The sequence below is a fragment of the Brassica napus genome, chromosome C9, assembly GCF_020379485.1.
Source record: "Brassica napus cultivar Da-Ae chromosome C9, Da-Ae, whole genome shotgun sequence".
Lineage (NCBI taxonomy): Eukaryota > Viridiplantae > Streptophyta > Magnoliopsida > Brassicales > Brassicaceae > Brassica > Brassica napus.
Genome location: NC_063452.1, coordinates 48,729,335 through 48,750,492, shown reverse-complemented (window position 1 = coordinate 48,750,492; position 21,158 = coordinate 48,729,335). Strand labels below are relative to the sequence as shown.

Genomic DNA, 21,158 nt, shown 5'->3' with positions numbered 1-21,158 from the left:
TATTTAATTTATTCACACCTAAAAATAGCAAGACTTTTCATCATTTTATTATTTTTCCTAATTTTTATTATTTCATTTACAAATTATATTTATTTCAATATTAGTATCATAAGATAATCAAATTAAGAATAAGAAACTAGACAACCAACACATAAACTAAAAAAGCGGGCCAAAGGAAGAATAATAATCGAAAGGCCAAAGCCACCAAAAAACAGGAAAATATATGCCTAAAACACCGGAATCACAACCAGTAGCTAAAAAGAAAGAAACACCTCACAGACTAAAAAAGAACATACAATACAGCATGCAACTGAAAAACCACAAAGCTCTGGATAGAAGGGACCAAAGCTCCAAAAGACTAACTCCGCACACCTATACCAAGGAAAACATGGAAAGAAAAGAAGCAACTTGAGAGAGGGAGAATGGAAGACAACCACCAAAAAATCAGAGACTAAACTTGAGACCAGAAATAACCTTCCAAGCCCACATAGCATACACGAACGAAAACATTATCCAAATCTCGACTGGCAAACATGGTGAAAGGGAGAGCCACCAGAGATGCGATGAAAGAAGAGATGCAAGAATAGAGAGGGAAAGGGAGACGGAGCGAAATCAGAAAACTATGGAGCCGTCATCGAGCTATATATGAAAGAGAGCATAGAAGTCAGAACACCAAAAACTGGATCTTGAAAACCAAAATGAGCAGAGACTATTGACGGTAAGCCAACGACGAGGAATACAAAATCAAAGACGAATAAACTCTGACCCAACCAAGGAGATGCAGTTCCTAACATCAGCTGAAATCTAAGGAACAAGAGGAGCAATCAATATTGACTGGAACAGCCTACAATGCCGTGGGAAGCAACCGAACAACTGAAAACTCATAAACCCGTTCTGCAACAAATACCATATAATCTCATAGGTGAAGAAGACAAGAAGAACAAGAGAAAAATGTGAGTCTTTTTCCGGTGATGATGAGAAGCACCGCACACCAGATTTGTAACGAAATACATAGACGGTGATGGCTCAAGTTTAAAATATGGGGAGAGGGCAAAAAACATCTTAAAAATTATAATTTTCAAAAGTATGAAAAAAATATAATACAATTTTGACGATGAAACCGTTAATCTTAGAATCAACAAATGCGTAGATGCAAAGTTATTGAAATTCAATATTAGTTTACGTTAGAGGCTCATTTGACTACTAACAAGTACTATATACACAACAACACATTATTCAAAAAAAAAACAAACGAAAAATATATTAACTTATCACCTACTACATAACAAACTAAAAACATCAAATAATGATCTTAACAAATAAAAACGATAACATAATTACATTATCCAAAAAAAAAATCATGCTCTTAGCAATAATAAAATAATATTCCGCGCGAAGCGCGGACACCCCCCTAGTACAAAATAAAATAGTTTGAATCAAGATGAGAGACTTTAAAATTCGACTAGATTAAATACAATAAAACACAAAAAAAAATTTAAAATGAAAAAATAACTACCAAAATGAAAGCACTAATCTTAAAGAAAATAAAAAATACAAATGAATCTTAAATCACTTAATGTAGAACTAAAAGAACAATTTACAATCAAATAATTCAGATATTATACTTTAGAATGAATCATTATTCTAATTACTAAACAACTTTTGAAATAGAAAACTATAACATTCTACATGAAATACCCAAAACAAAAACAATTATTACAAAAAAAATCAAAATAAAAAAAAATAATAATAAAAATCAAGCATTTACTTATATTAATATTTTTGCTATTTATTGTTGTATCGAGATCTTATATATATAACTTTGGATGTGATCCGGAAATATAATATAACACTTAAATATTGAGAAAAAGATAAGAGTTAAAACTGATTTCATTGCAAAAGGATATAAAACACAATCTTTTGTTTATATTTATGTAAATTTTATAAAATTTATTTATAATAATTATTAATTTAATATTTTAAGGAAAACTTATATTTATTTAAGTGTATTTTAAAATTAATAAATTATCAAATTTGTATTATACTTTGAACAACATAAAATTAAATAAATTTATAATTTTTCATGTTTATTAATTAATTTATGTTGTGCATCTAAACATGATTTTGGCATCTACACTTACATTTTACTTTTATGCATATTAAATTTTACAATTATATGTTAAGAACATAATTTTCTTACATTTTTTTATCGTCAATTTTATTTAGAACTATATGTACCAATACAACAAATAATTATCATAGGCAAAATAGTTGTCTTTTGTGTTATGCTCTCTAACCAGTGCCGTTCCATAGTATGAAAAAAAAAAAAGAAACATTCGCTTATGGCATGAAAAAATTTAAAAGATCAAAGGCATCATCATCTAGCTATTACTATCAGAGGCATAATATAATTACAAAAACTTGAATTTAAACGATTAAAACAATATGATAATTAGGATTAAAAAACATGGGTTTCCTAAGTAGCAAACATGTGCCTCCACTAAACGTATTTTAAGGCCAGTCAAAATAAGTAATACACAATGTAAGCAGTTATTGTTAAAGATTTTCAACCAAAAAATAAAAAATAAGTGTAGAGTAATTAGATGTTGGTGATTATAGTTTTGAATGTATTTTTGAATTTAAAAAAAAAACTAAAGTTGACATAATTTTATCTTTTTCGGTTATGGCATAAAAACACAGAATAATATAATTATCTTATCTTGAAATAGTTATAAAACTTAATGATAATATTCTAATTTTATTTTTAAAAAATATTGTTGTATAATTAATATTTATTTGTTAGTTTAACTTTTTATATGTTTCTCTTCTGTTCTAATATGTATTATTATTTTTTTTATTTTAGGGATTTTTAGGATTATCTTATGGTAACTATAAATTCTTTGGATTTATAGGTATGATTTAATTTTACTCTTTTTATGAATTCTTTTATCCAAAAATTGGATTCTATAGTTGTGATATGTATTTATAAAGGCTCATGAACTCACGTAGGGGTGAGCGTTCGGGTATCCGTTCGGATCCGGGTCGAGTATTTCGGATTTTCGGATATTTCGGTATAGAGGTGTAGAACACGTTCGGGTGTTTCTGTACTTCAGGTCGGGTTCGGATATTTTTAGTTCGGATTCGGTTATTTTGGATCGGGTTCGGATATTTAGATTTTGAAAAAAAAATTAAAATTTTCATTTCTCAAATTTCTTGTATTTAAAAATATAGCTTTCACTTAACTATTTTTTATTTTTTAATAGATTGAATAGTTAATAGATTTGGACATAACGTTTTGAAACTAAAAAGACATTAATTTGGTTATTGTTATTAAATTTTGGGTGTAACTTCTTTTTAATTCTTGAAATAAAAAGTTTGACATACATTTTAAGTGAGTAGTAAATCATTTTCTCCGTAATTATATGTATATCATATGAACTTAAAGTATATGTAGTATCAATATAAATATTTTATATAAAATGAGAGATGTAAACTAGAAATATAAAGTTAATTATACATATGTTCGGTTATCTTCGGATATCCATTCGGGTTCGGATATTACCCATTCGGATTCGGATATTACCCATTCGGGTTCGGATATCCAATCTCTCCTAATTCAATACCCGTTCGGATATTTTGCTATTTCGGTTCGGATTTTTTGGATCGGATTCGGATGCGGCTTCGGATATCGGGTAAAGTGCCCACCCCTAAACTCACGTGTGAAGTTGATTCAATTAATTCTGCTTTGATTTCTAGTTTTTGAATTTTGTTTTGTGAAATCTAATCTGATAACAAAACACTTTATTCCTCAACGACATTGACAACAATTTAGCCAATAATATAAGTATATGGTAAGTAATTGGTAAAAAATAAATACTCTAATTAAAATTAAATTAAATATAACCAATCACAATAATATATCATATATATAAATGTTTATTAAGAGATCTCTAAGCAGTTCCACAATAGCAAAAAAATATTCAATCATATTGTATTAAATATTTTTAAAATCCCTTTTAATCAATATTTAAACTTTGCCTCAAATTTACATAGAATACAAATTATTAACAAATTCAAAATATATAATCACACATGATAATATAAATTAATAAATTTAAAGTAATAATCTGAGCGTAGCCAGAAATAAAATAATTTTTTAATTTTCTAAATTTAAAGATGTGGGGGAGGGGGGAATAAAATAAAATTCAATAATGACAATTGAATCCACCTAGCAACCAGCTTGTGAACTCTATGAAGATATATTCACACAAAAAAGCATTGTTTATTATCGGCTCGTAGAGCATGATGACCCATTCTCACCACGAGAATCACGAGCTACGATTCACTCACTCACGAGCCAAGCGGTCAAATACAACACACCAATAATATATCTTTGATTACTTTTAAAAACTGTCACTATCTATCATCTAAAAGTCAAATTTTTGATCTACCAAGAGAATCCAACTCTTCTTACAGCCCTCGTTAGTTTGGTTTCAAGTTCCCTTTTCATACATAAATATTACCCTTCGAAGCTAATAAACATCTTCTTCTTATTCTTTCTCTCTATCTCTGAGATGGGTTTGTTTGGGACGAACAAGATCGGCAAGTACGAGATAGGGAGGACCATCGGAGAAGGGAACTTCGCAAAAGTGAAACTTGGTTATGACACGACCAATGGTACCTATGTAGCTGTCAAAATCATAGACAAGTCTCTGGTTATCCAAAAGGGTCTAGAGTCTCAAGTCAAGAGAGAGATAAGGACTATGAAGCTTCTTAACCATCCCAACATCGCACAGATACACGAGGTGATTGGGACCAAGACAAAGATCTGTATTGTGATGGAATACGTGGCAGGTGGTCAGCTTTCAGACAAACTTGAAAGACATAAGATGAAAGAATCAGATGCAAGAAAGCTTTTCCAACAATTGATTGATGCCGTTGATTACTGTCACAACCGAGGAGTTTACCACAGAGATCTTAAGGTAAGAGATGTATAACCTTTATGTTTTTTTTTTTTTTTTGCAATCTCTCTGTTTTACTTATTAAGTTTGTGGATACTTTGATTTTGCAGCCACAAAACTTGCTAATAGATTCAAAGGGTAATCTCAAAGTCTCTGACTTTGGACTAAGTGCAGTTCCTAAAGTAACACTTTCTAATTCTGATCATATCATTTTATATTTGTTAAACCAGTTAAGTGTCTTTGAAACAATCAAGTTCTAAATAAGTTTTTGGTTATTTATTTAAGTCAGGGGATATGCTCTCTACAGCTTGTGGATCTCCATGCTATATAGCACCTGAGGTAAAAATATTTATGATAATAATAATTAATTGACATAACGTTTCAGAATCAATGAATGTGTAAAAGATGATTTTTGTTAATGAAAACAGCTGATAATGAACAAAGGGTACTCAGGAGCAGCAGTGGACGTGTGGTCTTGTGGGGTGATTCTATTCGAGTTGCTTGCTGGTTACCCACCGTTCGATGATCATACTCTTCCTGTCTTGTATAAGAAGATACTCAGAGCGGATTACACGTTCCCACCTGGTTTCACTGGAGAGCAGAAGAGGCTAATCTTTAACATTCTTGACCCAAATCCTCAAACGGTATAATCTCCATAACTCTATTAGCCAACGTTAATCCAAAAATGAGTAACAATGTTTGTGAATATTTGGATGCAGCGTATAACACTAGCTGAGATAATCATCCAAGATTCTTGGTTCAAGTTAGGTTATACACCAGCTTATCATCAAGTTTCAGACTCAGTCAAGGAGAATGTAGCGGAGATAAATGCAGCAACCGCGTCTTCAAATTTTATAAACGCTTTTCAGATAATAGCAATGTCTAGTGATCTAGATTTGTCAGGTCTCTTCGAAGAACAAGTAAAAGACGTATAACTTTTCTGGTCAAATCTTTAAACTCATTTAACAAAAAGATACTAACCCTTGAAAGTGTTCCTTATTGTTATCTCTTTAGGATGATAAGAGATATAAAACAAGAATTGGGTCCAAGAACACAGCACAAGAAACAATCAAGAAGATTGAAGCTGCTGCAATTGATGTTAGTTTATCGGTTGAAAGAATAAAGCACTTCAAGGTACACTATATATATATATATATATATAAGTTAGTTTACTGCACATTCTTCTATAGATCTCAAGTTTAGCTGAATATCTCATATCTGCATCTTTTGTTGTTGTTTAATAACCAGGTTAAGATTCAGCCAAAAGAGATAAGATCAAGATCTTCTTATGACTTACTATCAGCAGAGGTGATCGAGGTGACTCCAACCAATTGTGTAATAGAAATATCAAAATCCGCAGGGGAGTTAAGACTATACATGGAGGTAAACTGAACAGAAGTTACTAGACCCATTCAAGATTTTTTTTTTTTTTTAATACGTTTATAGAGTCATCTTATGATATGAAATGGCTCTTTTTCCACTTCACAGTTTTGCCAGAGTTTATCCAGCTTACTTACAGCCGAAGTAAGCTAAGAGTCCATAGATTGTCAAGAAAAGTGATGTGACACAGATGATGAATATACGAAGCAAATAAAGCATATTTTACTGATTCAAATTGCAGTGACATGAAGACAGTGAAGGGGTTGGATTGAAAAAGTAATTCATGTCTTGTGGTGATCCCAAAGGGTTCTCTTTCCAAAAAGAAAAACGGGTTCTCATTCAGGGTGTAAAATGATGTATTTTGTTTCTAAGAAAAATAAATAAATAAATAACTCGAGTATAATAACAAATGTGTAAAGCATCACAAAACCCAGTTACTCATATTGTGATTGCGGTGGCACAGTTGTGAATCTTCCACTCACAACTGTGACATATGGACTCTAATCATTACCACTTTATTTCTCGTACGCACACGAGTGTACTCTGTTTTCACTGTTTTGGCTGCTTACCATACACTACAGACAAGTTCTCCTCACGTGCTTTCAGTGTTGCGTGACCACGCGCATCTCTTGTTGGGTCTTTGCTTTCTTTCCTTTGCACATGAACTTTCAGATGGGCCTAAACACAAGAGCACGATATATTTTTTTTTTCCCCACTATCCATGTAGGCTACATCAGGTGGTGGCAGACGAGCCGATTCTCCGAGCAGCATCTCCGTCTGTCCGGGTCTGATCTATATGGAAAAAATATATCTTCTGCTCCGTGCTTCTTTTGCAAGCGCATCCGCTCGAACATTCCTATTCCGAAGAATATGAGCCAAACTCACTTCTTCGAAGTCTTCCTGTAGTCTCTGGAACACCTTAATCTCTGTCGCAAAGATTGGCCACTCCATCGGGTTAATACTCTGATTTTCCATCTGTCTTCAGTTTAACTATGCAATTTTATCATTGTAATTTGTAAACATGGATACGTTTAATTTATATACTCTTACTTACACAATCATTAAAGATGGTTACATAATAAGGCCAACCAACAAAAGTTGAGGACATTACCATTATGACATTAGAAACATCATCAACAACAAAAAACTATGATCCCTACAAATTAGATATCTCGGAAATTTTGATTTCACAAAGATATATATATATATATATTGAAACAGAAAACATGAAACAATTTAATGAAATCAAGTACCAAAAGAATAACCGTTTATAGACTTTTCCTTGGAACATCTCCAAAAGAAACTTTATAACTTCAAATATAGAGTTTTTTTTCTCTCCAAAAAGGAACTTCAAATATAGAGTTTTAATAAGTGAAAAGTTTTACTACTCAAAACTCCAAATTTGAAGTTTCATCTTTTTATTTGCATCTTGCTCCTTATAATTAATTATATCTCATATTTATAATTCTTAAGTATTTTTTCATTCATAGTTTTAATCTTTAAAACTTTTGTATATTTTAAATATTTCAAATTTATTTTTATAAATTTAAATTTTACACATAATTTAAAAAAATTAAAATAAGATTTATAATATTTTAAAAGTAGAATTAGTCAATAAGAATATTACAAAAGAAACTTAGTAGAATTTTTTTTAAAAAGATACATGAAGACATAATTATTACACAAATTTAAATATTACAACAACACTAATAGTCTAGTAAATTTTCTCCAGAACTTCTAAAATCTTTTCCAAAAAAATTTTGTGTAACTGAAAACGGAGCATTAAGAAAATAATTTATGTAATAATATGGTATTTTGCTTGTAATTTAATATTTAATTATGTATTCTATTTATAATTTTATATTTTAATATAAGATTTTATTAATTAATATAACTATAATATTTTTATATATGTGCTAGTTATCTATAAAAGTTTTGTGATTTATATTAGTTATGAAAAATATAAGGAGCATAGTGTGAATTACAAATAATTTTGAAGTAAAATTTGAAGTTTTGCTTTTGGAGAAGAACACCTTGAAACTTCAAATATAGAGTTTGTAAAACTCTATATTAGAGAGTCTTTTTGGATATCCTCTTAGTAAGGTTTCTCGCCAACGTAGCTACCCGGAGGGTCGTAGTTACAAGTGATGAAAGCTCCAGCACCGTTCTCACAGACTACACTTGCGCACTCGAGCCTTTTGGTTTCACGCCACACTATCTGAGTGTAGTGACCACACATTTCACTTCCATCACACGAGTTGGTGTTGAAGTTGTAGGAGCTGCCTTCAACGATCCATGAATGCACCGCAAATCCTGGTGCCCAGCTTGAGCCACTTCCCGGAACAAGTTCTCACCATATGGGCCAGTTGAATGGGTCAACAAGCAGTTCTAACGCCTCTGGTTCGCCCACCATGTCACGTAGCTCGCTAGCTTATACCATCCTAAACCAGTGGAGACAAACCTAATAGCAAATAAGTTTTTCAGCAATATCAATAACATTAACATTATCTTTTTTTGCTAAAGAATAACATCATACAATATATAGGAGAAATATTGGTAAAGTCATATATACACTATATGTAAAAGTAACCCCAAGAATAACACTGGAAACCTAAATACCTCCTAAATTGCACAAAAAGTCAGAAATGTGTAAAAGAAATGGTTTGTTAATCGGATGAATAATATAAGGCAAAGTCAAGACTAATGTACTAAAAATCGGGTTCTTGTCATTCAAGGTATTTACAGTATCCAACCATAAACGAAGTAAGAGGACTCCAACCTGGTCTCTCAGCTAACCAGGGCTGATTAGTCAAATGAAACATTGGTCTAGGATCCCTAAAATGTTTGAAGAAAATCATATAGGTATAAATTTCTAATTTATTATAAAAAATTATCAAAATTTTCACTACATTTCTTTCAGCCCCCAAAATCTTATGGCCGGCCAACAACAAGGGTTAACAATGTTCATAAGTAATATACCTAGTCTAGATCGAAGAGCGTTATGTGGGTCAAAGAACAGTCTTGCAATGGAGTTAGCCAGCAGTCTCGAAGTAGCAAGAGGCCGATAAACAGGCTTGGGGCCCAGAAGTGGGATCCATCATCCATGGCTTAGGGACGTAGGGGGTAGGGGTAACCGGTGGCCTAGGACCGTAATAGTCTGCATGTACTGCTTGAAAAGCGACCAAGAGATGCAAAATTGTGAAGACAATGACTAGGATCATCAATGAACTTGTAACGTCATGACCGCCCATGGGTAACGGGCCTTCCCCGCCAATTCACTCAGCCCATGGGCTTCATTCCATGCGATGGACGGTTTGTTAATTTTTTCAAGACTCGAAAATCTTGTTTATTGGATTTGCAATCACCACATACTCTCCCTAGTGGCACTCAAATTCCTGTCACCAAATATGAAACCTTCTCTATCTAAGGATTTAATCCTTCAGATGGTTCTCTATGTTCCATAATTCAAATTTAACCTCCTTATCATCATCAATGCTTTATCTCGAAACAGCTCCATCCATTTCCATTCTTTTCTTTTCCACTTCTTGTATAATCTTTTTCTTCTTCATGAACATATTATGGACTCCATGATTGGGAAGGGTACTAAAAATTCTTAAGTTAATTCAACTCAAATTCTTCCCTTTCTCATCTGGCATCAATAACTGGGTCATCCATCTCCACATAAAGTTCATTTTCTTTCCAAGATACTTTATTTTCCTTTCAAGTCAGATCATGATTCTTTTTGTACTGTATGTCCTTTAGCCAAACAAAAACGCCTTATCTTTTTCATCATCTAATAATATGTCCAAAACACTTATGACTTAATTCATTTAGATATATGGGGTCCATTTCATGTTTCTACTATAAAAGGGTACAAATATTTTTAACTTAGTAGACGATTGCACACGGGTAACATGGGTGTACTTAATGCAAACTAAAAAGTTCTGTTACTAAAATTTTCCCGAATTTCTTCAATACATCACCACTCAATATCAAATCCCTATCAACGACAATGTTCTGATAACGCTCCAGAGCTTTCATTTACTTATATTCTTTAAAAAAATGCATAAATCATTTCTTCTCTTGTTCCTATACTCCATAACAAAATTCTGTTGTGGAAAGGAAACACCAACATATTTTTAACGTGGCAAGAGCTCTTCTTTTCCAATCCAAAATTTCTTTACAACACTAGGGTGATTGTATTCAAACCTCAGTCTATCTTATCAATCGCACCCCTCTCCTTTACTAAACAATAAAACTCCTTTTGAGCTTTTTACGTCCAAACAAACAGATTATGATCATTTATGAGTCTTTGGTTGTCTTTGCTATTCATAATGAAAGATTCCTTGTTCTTGAAAAAAACTCATTTATTTGATTCTTAACAAAAAATGATGTTATGTTGCAATACCCTTTCCAAAGATCGTCACAAATTCTACCCTAGAGCTAACCTTTTTCTTTCTTGGTTATCCTCAAAGATACAAAGGGTATAAAGTTCTCAATCTTGAAACAAATATTATCACTATCAGCTGCAATGTCATTTTCATGAAACCGTTTTTCCATTCTCCAAGACATCATCTTCTTACTATTCCACATTCTTTTCTCAAGATATCTTACCTCTTCATGTTCCAAATTCTCCATTTCCAACTTTCTTTGATCTTAGTAATGATCATTTACAACCCGATCACTTCACCAATGATCCAGTCACTGATATCCTCAAAATTTCTGTTTCACTTTCATTATGTTCTAAATTTTCTTCTTCCCAGCCATCAGAGACGTCTATTCCAGTTACTAGAGAAAAGAGACAAACTAAATCTTCTGCTTATCTAGATGAATATCATTGCTACCTTTTAAATCCTTCATTACCTTTTTCTTCTCATTCTTCTACATTGTTTTGTGACAATCAATTTGCTCTGCATATTGCCTCTAATCCAATTTTTCATTAGCGCACCAAAAACATAGAAAATGATTGTCATGTGGTTAGAGAAAGGATTCAGAGTGGATTTCTCAAATCTTTACACAGACAACCAACTTGCAGACCTCTTCACTAAAACTGTTCAACCGGATTGTTCAAACGCTTAGTGGGGGTTTGGTTGGTGTATTTTAATGGATTTGAAAATCTAAACTAAATCTAGTGTTATTTGGCTCTATGATTTTAAAATCCGTATTGAAATCAAGTGTTATTGGTTTTATGATTTATAAATTCTAATTTAAATCAAGTGTTATTCAATCATACTGATTTATTAATAGGCTTGATTTTATAATGGATTTGAATGGATTTCTATAGATTTTTTTTGTTAAAAATACAAAGACTCAAATCCGAGGAAAACCCTCCAGATATGTAAATATTAATCCGAGAAAATTTGAAAATTTGTATATTTTACTTGGATTTTTAAATACGATATGAATTTCTAAAACAATCAAAATATGTAAACCAATAACACCTCATAATGTCCAAGATGGATTTTCACAAGTTTTTCATTCCATCTTGACGGGACATATTAAAATTAATAAAGAATTGATTAATAATGACATAATGTGGTTATGTTTACAATAAACCGGATTTGTATGGTACTAAATAAGCATAACATTAATTGTAACAAAGAGTTAAAGTCATATAATCAATAACAAATTTTATCTTCTTTACTGGGCTCTAGCTCAGATTCTTTACATCTAATAATTTTTATTGTAAATTTTATAGTCACATACTAATACCCCTATGGCTTTTATTATATACTAAAACTACGTTTTGGTCAAATCTCACTTTCTAGTTGAGTGAATTAATTATATTTTAGTTTTTTTAATGCTGATTTATTATGATTTTTCAATTACTAGGGTCTTTGTCCGGGCTACGCCCGGATAAATTTCTTCTTATAATTTTTAATTAATTTTAGCTTGTTTATTTTTTATAAAAGCATGTATATATATTATTTCAAAATTGACTACCAAAAATATAAGTAATAATACACAAATTAATTTATTATGTTGTCCAACGAATTTGAAACGAATAAACTCAGGGGTTGATTGGTAATGGTGGTAAATGTTTTAGACATCCATTTATTTCTAAATTTTTTTTTAAAAAAAACAATCATGTTTTAGCTTTTAAAATTAAAGATGCAGTATAAAGTTTTTAAAAAAATATATTAGTTTTCAAAATCAACTTTTCTAAAGATTTTATTTAGTGCTTTGAAAATAAATATATAGCAAAACAATTAAAGCGGAAGCAAAACAATTCACAGCTTATTTTCTAAAGTAAAAACAAAAACAAAAACTGCAGAACAACCAATCAACCCCTCACTCTTTGTTATTTATTTATTATTAAAATTAACGGAAAGTGATGAATAGTCAATATTCTTAAGTTTCAGCTCAAATATTTTGTTTCATATAAAACAATTGTTAAATCAACATTTAATTTAAAACTTTTTATGTATTTATAATTATTGATTTTACATTTTCAATTTCTGCCCTCTCTACAAAAAATACAAACTGACATATATACAGGCTTTTTGCATTGTTTATTTCAAATGATAAATAATTTCATTTGTATAATTAGTTTACGTATATAAAATATTGATTTGATACACTAACCAAGATTCTTTTATCAAGGAGACTAAAAACTAATTTTTTTAGCTAAAGGTTAAGAAATTTTTTTCGATCAAATATCAACAGAATTAAGAACAATGAAATTGCTTTACATGGTTTCTGATTAAAATAGATGATTTAAATCGGTTATTTTTACAAAACCAAACTATTTTATGATAAAGAATAAACTGAATAAAAATATCAAACAAAAAAAATGCTATTTTTCTCAAAACCAGCTTATGGAAACACATTAAAAATAAAAATAAAACACAAACCAAACTAATCCAATTTCTTTTTTAAAACACCACCCAAAAATTAGTCTTTAAATCATATAAACCGGACCATTACTCTGTAGATTTGGAAACACTACATAAAATTTAGAGTATAATATAGGACTGGCGATGCCTTTCAAGTGCATATAATTATGCAATGAGTATGCAAAAGCATGTTAAAAAGCCAATAATATCTTAAAAACAAACTATGTTCTAAAAAAAATCTTAAAAACAAACTCTTGTTAGTGTGAATAGCTCGGTCGGTATATGCTTTCATCTTCTCGTAATGAAAATTATGTCTCAACCTCTCTACCACTCTTCATGTTGAAAACTATGTTTATCTTAACTGGTCTTGATTAAAATTGCATGAAAAAAATAACAGAGTAGACATGGTAGTCTCTTAGTGGATCTACATTTATTCTTGTAGTATCTGTTGGACCCAATTCTGGTCCATATGCCAAACGGGCCGGAACCAGTTTTGGCCGTACAACGTTAAGCAACTAAGAGGCCCAGTACGAGCAAGAAGAGACCGATTCGGGAAGTTGAAGATCGCGGAACGGTTGCGGAGACCCCGGACTCAATTCACTACAAAAGGAGATCGAGGCACATGAAGAGAGACACATTGGAAACCATAGAGAGAGCTACACCCATACTTCGACCTTGTTTTCATCCACTTTTAGATCCTTTCTCTTAGCGATCTCGTTTGTAAAATTTGATCTTGTTTAACTCATTGTACTCGATCATATTCATCAATAAAGTCCATTTTTGCCTACTGGAAACTGATTATATTATTGTGTTCTAAAGATATCGTTGCCTACATCATTTGTCTTCCCTAGATCAAACTCCCGATCACTATCAAATTCTTAGTGTAGATTTTAGGATCTACAGTATCCATCCTCTCCAATTATGCAAGCTGCGTTGGTGTGCTCTCTCTTTTAGACTGTGTTTTTTTTCATGGTTTTGAAATATGATAATTGTGACTATTTGCATGATCGCATCACCCAGACTTTATGGCTGACAAAACATATGTGTATTAAAAAGGATATAGACTATAATTTTTGACAGTCATGACAGCTTGATTGTATATGCCTGAGACATCAACTAAGATTCACATTCACATGTTTAAGTGCATTTGCGAGAAAAGGAATTGACATTCACATGAGATTGATATATTATTTGGTCTTTTAACTCGTTACTAAACCGAACCGTCAAGGGTTCATGTGAGGATGTTCTGTGACCATATCATTATTGTATAAAAGGCTTACGTGCAAATGTTATACCAAGCTAGTCATGATAGTTGAGGAACTTGCCACAATAGCAAAGTTTGAGGTTTTGGGAGGGAAGCCTCAGTTGCCGTCATTTATTTTGAAGATACTGCAGGAGATACCAAATTGGATGACATCTTCATCTGCAGTAGGGAATATCAGCGAAAATATATTTGAATACATACTGAGCCCTACATCATTTTTACAATCCAGATTATTGTCATATATATAGATATAATTAAACATATAAAATGGTGATTTTATTTTACCTTTAGATGCATAGTTTTTCACTCGTTTTAGCTTTCATCAGTGATAATAGAGTGATCAAGATCGTTGAACGAATTGTTCTAAAAGCACATGCTAAGAGAGATGATATGAAGACACATTTTCTCATTGCCCTGTTCTTTTACCTGCTTTTTTCACTTCTCGCTCACTTTTGTTGCATTAGCAATCTATGAATCACAAACTCAATCAAAAACCCCAACTGTTGGAATCAGATTATTTTTTTTTAAGATGGGAACACTTACCTGATCAAAAAGCAGGATATATGTACTTCGCAAACTGAATTTCTACATTTTCTCGATTTTCCTGTCAAGATCAAACACCAATAGATGTCAAATTCCGTTTACAACAGTAAGAAAAATATAATGTAGCCAAGAACACATCATCGCTGCTAGACCAGTACCAAACCCAACAATGCCTGAATCCAATCAGATACAAACCCAGTGAAAAGCTTATATGAACGGCTCATGAAAAACAATAAGCCTAGACCAAAACACAAGCATGTCAAATATGTGAAGGATTCAAAAATACATAATTGCTCACAAAGATTGCTGAAGACACGGCTATTCTTGGATCCGCTAATCATGTTGTGCAGGGAAAGACTCCACCAATGCCAGTATCTTCCCTAAAGCCATAAGAGCTTCCACGAAAGAGTTCCACCAACTACTGCAGATCAAAAAAGAAGGCCAAGAACTATACGATGTAACTAATTAACTAATCTTCTTTATCAAACTTTCACATTCACCAATATTTTGGCCTTTGTGTTCACATTCATCAAATTATTTTATGGGGGGAGATGATGAGATTGAAATAAATTTAGGCTGATTTGATTTCTTCAGTAACCTGATAAGCTTTATGGCTCTTTGAGGAGCATCAGAATCTATAGTAACTGCCAGGAGTTGGAGGCAGACCATGAGACGATGGTAGTAAGTCACCGGCGAGAAGATAGGTTTCAGTCCTCAATATTATCAGCCCACATAATTGGCCCGTGAAAAGTTTGTGTCGAGTAAACAATAATCTGACGTGGCCACTAAAAGCTTTCTTATTCGTTGATTATTTTTAATGAAGTGGCATAGCTCAGAGGGCTTCATATTCCCCTTTTAGTATTGTAAGATGAGAAATATTACATAGACGATTCAACAACCGACAATACTATCTATCTTATGAAAATCTACGCCCAACTGCATCACATGAACCGTCCTATGAAGATCCACGTCTGACTGAATTTATTTACACCATGTTAAAGATCCTCTGTAAGCATTTCTTCAGTAATCTGCATAATTGTCTAATAATCGTTTTCGCCGGGAATTGAAATGTTCACCCCTAAAATGTGTAATCTGCAAGAAATTGCATAGTTTTAGATTCGAATCTTAGATATGGGTGTAGCCTTTAAACCTTAATCACTAGGATACATTGCTTTAACAATTATATTTTAGTTTACTTTGCTTCTGCAACTATGCCATTGAGTCCCATCTGTATATGGTGGGCCTTCATAAATAAAAAACGGACAGGCCCGCTAGCACATCGCTTGGGGAAACAAAAAAAAGCATAAAATTTGTTTAAGATGTTTTCAACAACTCACAGTTTTGAAATTTGGAATACTGAAACCAAATAAATTTAGGATAATGAACAGTTAAATTACAAATAAAAGCTGGTATTATATTACAATAATTATCAAAAACTGATCAATAAAAACCCTGTAAAATGTTAAAGTTCACCATACAATGAGCCAGAATTTATTTTTAATTCCATCCAAGTGCAGGGCCGGCTCACAGGGGTACAAGCGGTGCGACCGCTTCGGGCCCAAGCCCGTGTCCCCCGTATAATAATAATTAAGGGGTCCAATTTTTTTTATAAATATATATTTTTATATATAAAAATTATAAATATAATAAATAAAATTAAAAAGGATCCAAAATTATTTAATATGTATATAATTTTATTTTCATTAAAAAATTTACAAAATATTACTGAATGAATTTTTAAAATATATTAAACATTATCTAATATAAATTCTAGAGGGTAAAAATTTTTTTTTTGCCGTAGGGCCCCTATCAATGTTGAGCCGGCCCTGTCCAAGTGTTTCATATGCAGTAGAAATGTCATTCCAGAATGTAAAAAAAAAACAAGTAGAATTAATAATTTACATTATTATTATCCACAACTCGTTACAATTATGAAAAATCTCTTTACCCCTCATGAGCATGCTATAAGCTTATGACCGTAATAATACATAATTCATCAGTAATCCATTCCTATAGTAAGTAATACATACATATATATGCATGATATAAATTTTTACATACTGTGGTAGCTCATCTGAGCGTAATCTTGGAGCATAACCATTCCTTCAGTCGTCTGATCAAGAACAGAAGCTGATCCCCAAGGACTGGAAGACGTCGTTTTCCTCTCTAGCTCCACTTCCTCAGACCACCAACGCGAACTATTCGTTATCTCAAAGTCGTTGCTCACTAGAAACAGCTCTTTAGAACCATTATCTAACTGAAGGTCCTGAGAGAAACCGCAATTAGGGTGAAATCCCTGAGCAGGGTTTAGGGATTGCTCTACGTTTTCTGAATAAACAGGAGATACTCCATTGTTGATCTCAGCTAGCTTGATACTATTGTTCTGATGAACGTTAACTCCTAAAGGGTGGAAGCTTTCTTGAGATGCAAGCTTAGCGTTTTGATCAGGGATAGTTGTAGTATTCTGAAGCAATGGATGAAACTTGGGCCACAAGATAGGGTTGTTGTAGAAACTAGAGAAAGGGCTTTGCAGATTCTGAATCTGCATGTGAAGTTGAAGCCTCTCTAGCGCCGAATTACTCAAAATTTGAGGACTCTTGTTGTTGTTGTTGCTAATAGTGTTTTCATTTGAATCTGTAAGTGAGTCTTGACAATTCATTTGTTTCTGTCTTCCGAGCATCTTCTTCTTCAGTTTAGTGTTCCAGTAGTTCTTGATATCATTGTCTGTCCTTCCAGGAAGCTGAGCTGCAATTATAGACCACCTTCATATATATGACATTAAAGTCACAATTAATATACTTTTTTATAATATATAGACCACTAATAATTATGTTGGCTGACAAAAAAAAATTAATTATGTTTATATATCATAGATGTAAATGTGTAAATGTGCTTACAAAAACACCAAAACAAGGAGAAAGAGACAATATAAACCCTAAATTTTATGAGATGTAGCATAGGTTGAAACATGGGCTCGCATGTGTTAGAGCATAAGATTCACAGACAACAGGTAAGAAGACAAGAATCTCAAGTTAAGTTTTTACAGAAATTACCTCCAATTCTGGACCACGTATTAATTAAGAGGTGTTGATTAAATTAAGCAACTAATTAAAATAAATCAAGAGATATAGATAAATCACTGACCGGCTTCCAATGCTGATGTAAAGCCTCAAGATAATACTGTCTTCTTCCTCAGAAAAGCCACCATGTTTGATGTTTGGTCTTAAGTAATTAAGCCATCTCAGTCTGCAACTCTTACCACATCTCTTCAATCCTATAATTTACACAAAACTTCAAAATCAGGACAACTAATCGAGCTCATAAATCTGTTACAATTATCAAGACAAAGGTTACTTAAATGCATCTTTCATTTATCCAAATTAGTGATATGAAAAAATATTCAAAACAAAGCTCAAAATTATAAGTTTTGGTTGATAAAAATGATAAAAGTAAGCATGATACAGTTAATTACAGGACTATATGTTTAGACTAATATTAATGTAACCATATTACCAATTTTTTGCGGCAGTGCGATCCAGTTGCCACCAGTGCCATATTTGTCGATATAATCCTTGAGCTTACCATCCTCTTCCGGCGACCATGGCCCTTTCTTCACGTTTGCCTTGTCGCAGCATGGAGCTCTTCCCATTTTCTTACAAGTTTTTTTTTTGTCTTTTATTGTTCTTCTTCTTTCAAAGTGATTATGTTTGATGATGAGAAATGATATGATGCATAGAGTAGATGGTTTATAAAGACGATAAAATGAAGTATTAATTAGTGATTATTATAACCGAAAAGGTAAATACTAAAAAAAAACATAAAGTATTCTCCGCGTTTTAATTTTTTTTTCATGATTCAACTTCAACCCTAAATTGTATTTTTTTTCTGACTAGGGTTTTTGCTTTTGGATTAGTTTTCTAACCTTTCTTTATAACGCAAAGAAAGACTTGCGTGAAATTTTGTCTAACTGCATAGCACTTTATATATTTTACTTGATAGATCAAACTAAAGGGCAGGAAACAAACCATCGTCTTGATTTGTCGTGACTTGGGTTGAAATGTTCCCCTCTATATGGCCAATCAAATGTCATCACTCATACGTTATTTTTAAGTCCTAATGTACTTGTTCAATTTGAAAGTTGGCGCGTGAATGTATAGATATAATGGTTTCAGTAAGTGCGTGTGTTTTTTTGAAACTTATTTTTTCAATAAGTGCTTTTCTATCAGAAAATATACAAGTTCTTGATTCAAGACAGAAAATTTGAGAAGCCTGGTGAGTACAACATTTTTTTCTAATGGCTTTGTTCGAAAACCTCAGTGGTCAAATTATAGCTGTTCCAGTTTGAAGAAGATGCTTCTAAAACTAACCTATGAGAAGCTTCACAATCTTTGTTTTTAACCGGGCCTCGTGGTCTGGTGGTATAGGAACTTCGGCTGAGGTGTCCGCCATCACGAGTTCGAGCCCCGGCTACAGCGGATTTAACATCCCTTCCGTTGGGGCGCTGGACCCCCTACGGGGAGATAGTTGGGAATGTGGCTGCCTAGATACCAGAGTTACAAAAAAAAAAAAAAACTAACCGATGAGTATGAAAATGCGTGTGGCGTAAGGAAAAACGTTGGCATCGAGAATACCATATTCCTTATATATACGGTTATGCATCCTTTCAAGTTTGACTTCATCTCAAAGTAAGCATTAATTTCCATGTCTAGGCAGTTTATTCTAGAAACTCTTGTTCTTTGACTTATGGTCTCATTTATACACGCATATATAGTGTTATTTTCTGGCCTCGCGTATGTTTGACCCAAGATCTAATTTGATCTGAAAAACCATTCTTGTTAATAAAAATTAACTAGGTAAATGACAGTTATCTCAAACATATATTATATATATGTTAATTCATTTCATCAAAAGACTGTGACTATTAGTTAAATAATCATATGTGACATGGAAGTATGGAATCACAACTAGGCAGCAAAATAACAGGAGGAAACCGTAAAATGAGCGTTCGGGTACCCGTTCGGGTCTAATTCGGGTTTCGGATTTTTGGAATCAAAGATATCAGCTCCATTCGGGTATTTCTAAATTTTTGTTCGGATTCGGTTCGGATTTTTGCGGGTTCGGTTCGGGTTCGGATAATCTATTTAAATTATTTTAAAATTTTAAAATTCATTATATATTTTAAATTACTCAAAATCTATAAACAAAATAATATACTACATATAAATTTGAATAACATAGGTCAAAATACCTAAATTTAACATATAAATTGGTTTGGTTTGAATATTTGGATAAAGAATAAATAAATATTTTAAATATTTTTGGTGTTTTGAGTATACTTTAACTATTTTGGACATTTACTTTCGACTATTTGTATATATTTTCAAGTATTTTGGATAACTTAAAAGTATCATATATATTTGGATGTTTTTAATATGAATTAAATCTAAAAATAATTAATATTTAGGTTTATAAATCTATTTCGAATATATTCGGGTACCCAAAATATTTCGGTTCGGATCGGTTTCGGTTCGGTTTTTTAAATACCAAAATTTTGGACTATTTGGATATTTAATCAATTTCGGTTCAGATTCAATACTACTTTTTCGGATCGGGTTCGGTTCTTCGGAAATGGCTTTTTACCCAGCCCTAGTTCCGTATAATAAAAGATATTCTGCATAATAGTATACAATAAAAGATAATCTACATAATAAAAGATATTCTGTATATATAAAAGATCGAAGATAGCATGAAATTTAGAGTTTGATAAAAGCAACTGAAATGTTTCTTCTTGTCCTTTTTCAAAACCTAAGAATCGATGTATTTGATAAATCCCAAGCTTTTAAGAGCATGATTAACCTGAAGTTTTTATGATGGGGTTCTTAGCGGCTAAAAACCGATTCTTAAAGTCTTCTAAGACATTGAAATCCAGCTGCTAATAGTGGTTAATATATGCATACCATATACTACTATACACATAAAAGTAGACTTTAATTATGTGTCTGCTATGTTATACTATTTCATGAGAGGATACGCATAGATATGTGTAGCGTAGTAGCTACTTCAAATTCACTTAATTAATCAATATTGCTTGTTTCTTCTTTTTGAACACATAATCAATACTGCTTTTTTTTTTTTTTGGTCAAAACATGATCAATATTGCTTGGTATTAATATT

General features: G+C 32.1%; 2 protein-coding genes and 1 pseudogene across 3 annotated transcripts; 1 reads left to right on the top strand and 2 right to left on the bottom strand.

Annotated features, from left to right (window-relative positions):
• Positions 1-4,402: 4,402 nt before the first annotated feature.
• Positions 4,403-6,859, top strand: LOC106397775 (CBL-interacting serine/threonine-protein kinase 21). Of its 2 annotated transcripts, none has more exons than XM_013838401.3 (8): positions 4,403-4,982; positions 5,072-5,143; positions 5,247-5,300; positions 5,390-5,605; positions 5,681-5,890; positions 5,976-6,095; positions 6,210-6,344; positions 6,450-6,859. In XM_013838401.3, the coding sequence occupies exons 1-8, from the start codon at positions 4,575-4,577 to the stop codon at positions 6,492-6,494; spliced, it is 1,260 nt and encodes a 419-aa protein (XP_013693855.1). In that variant the 5' UTR covers positions 4,403-4,574; the 3' UTR covers positions 6,495-6,859. The 2 variants fall into 2 exon arrangements, with proteins under 2 accessions (XP_013693855.1, XP_013693856.1); XM_013838402.3 differs by having other exon boundaries at positions 4,411-4,982; positions 5,681-5,881.
• A 1,452-nt stretch (positions 6,860-8,311) lies between these two features.
• Positions 8,312-11,563, bottom strand: LOC106397960 (annotated as a pseudogene).
• A 5,372-nt stretch (positions 11,564-16,935) lies between these two features.
• LOC106400368 (transcription factor MYB36) lies at positions 16,936-18,696 on the bottom strand. Its single transcript, XM_013840738.2, has 3 exons — positions 18,498-18,696; positions 18,129-18,258; positions 16,936-17,746 (listed from the first exon to the last, which is right to left on the bottom strand). Exons 1-3 carry the CDS (start codon positions 18,631-18,633, stop codon positions 17,038-17,040), a joined length of 975 nt encoding a protein of 324 aa, XP_013696192.1. The 5' UTR covers positions 18,634-18,696; the 3' UTR covers positions 16,936-17,037.
• Positions 18,697-21,158: the final 2,462 nt, after the last annotated feature.

Excerpts from the sequence above, each read along its gene's own strand:
- LOC106397775 (XM_013838401.3), top strand. The coding sequence starts at position 4,575 with ATGGGTTTGTTTGGGACGAACAAGATCGGCAAGTACGAGATAGGGAGG. Across the intron at positions 5,301-5,389 it reads CATGCTATATAGCACCTGAG|CTGATAATGAACAAAGGGTA; the intron begins GTAAAAATATTT and ends TAATGAAAACAG. Across the intron at positions 5,891-5,975 it reads TCGAAGAACAAGTAAAAGAC|GATGATAAGAGATATAAAAC; the intron begins GTATAACTTTTC and ends TTATCTCTTTAG.
- LOC106400368 (XM_013840738.2), bottom strand. The coding sequence starts at position 18,633 with ATGGGAAGAGCTCCATGCTGCGACAAGGCAAACGTGAAGAAAGGGCCA. Across the intron at positions 18,259-18,497 it reads CGCACTGCCGCAAAAAATTG|GATTGAAGAGATGTGGTAAG; the intron begins GTAATATGGTTA and ends TGTAAATTATAG. Across the intron at positions 17,747-18,128 it reads TACATCAGCATTGGAAGCCG|GTGGTCTATAATTGCAGCTC; the intron begins GTCAGTGATTTA and ends ATATATATGAAG.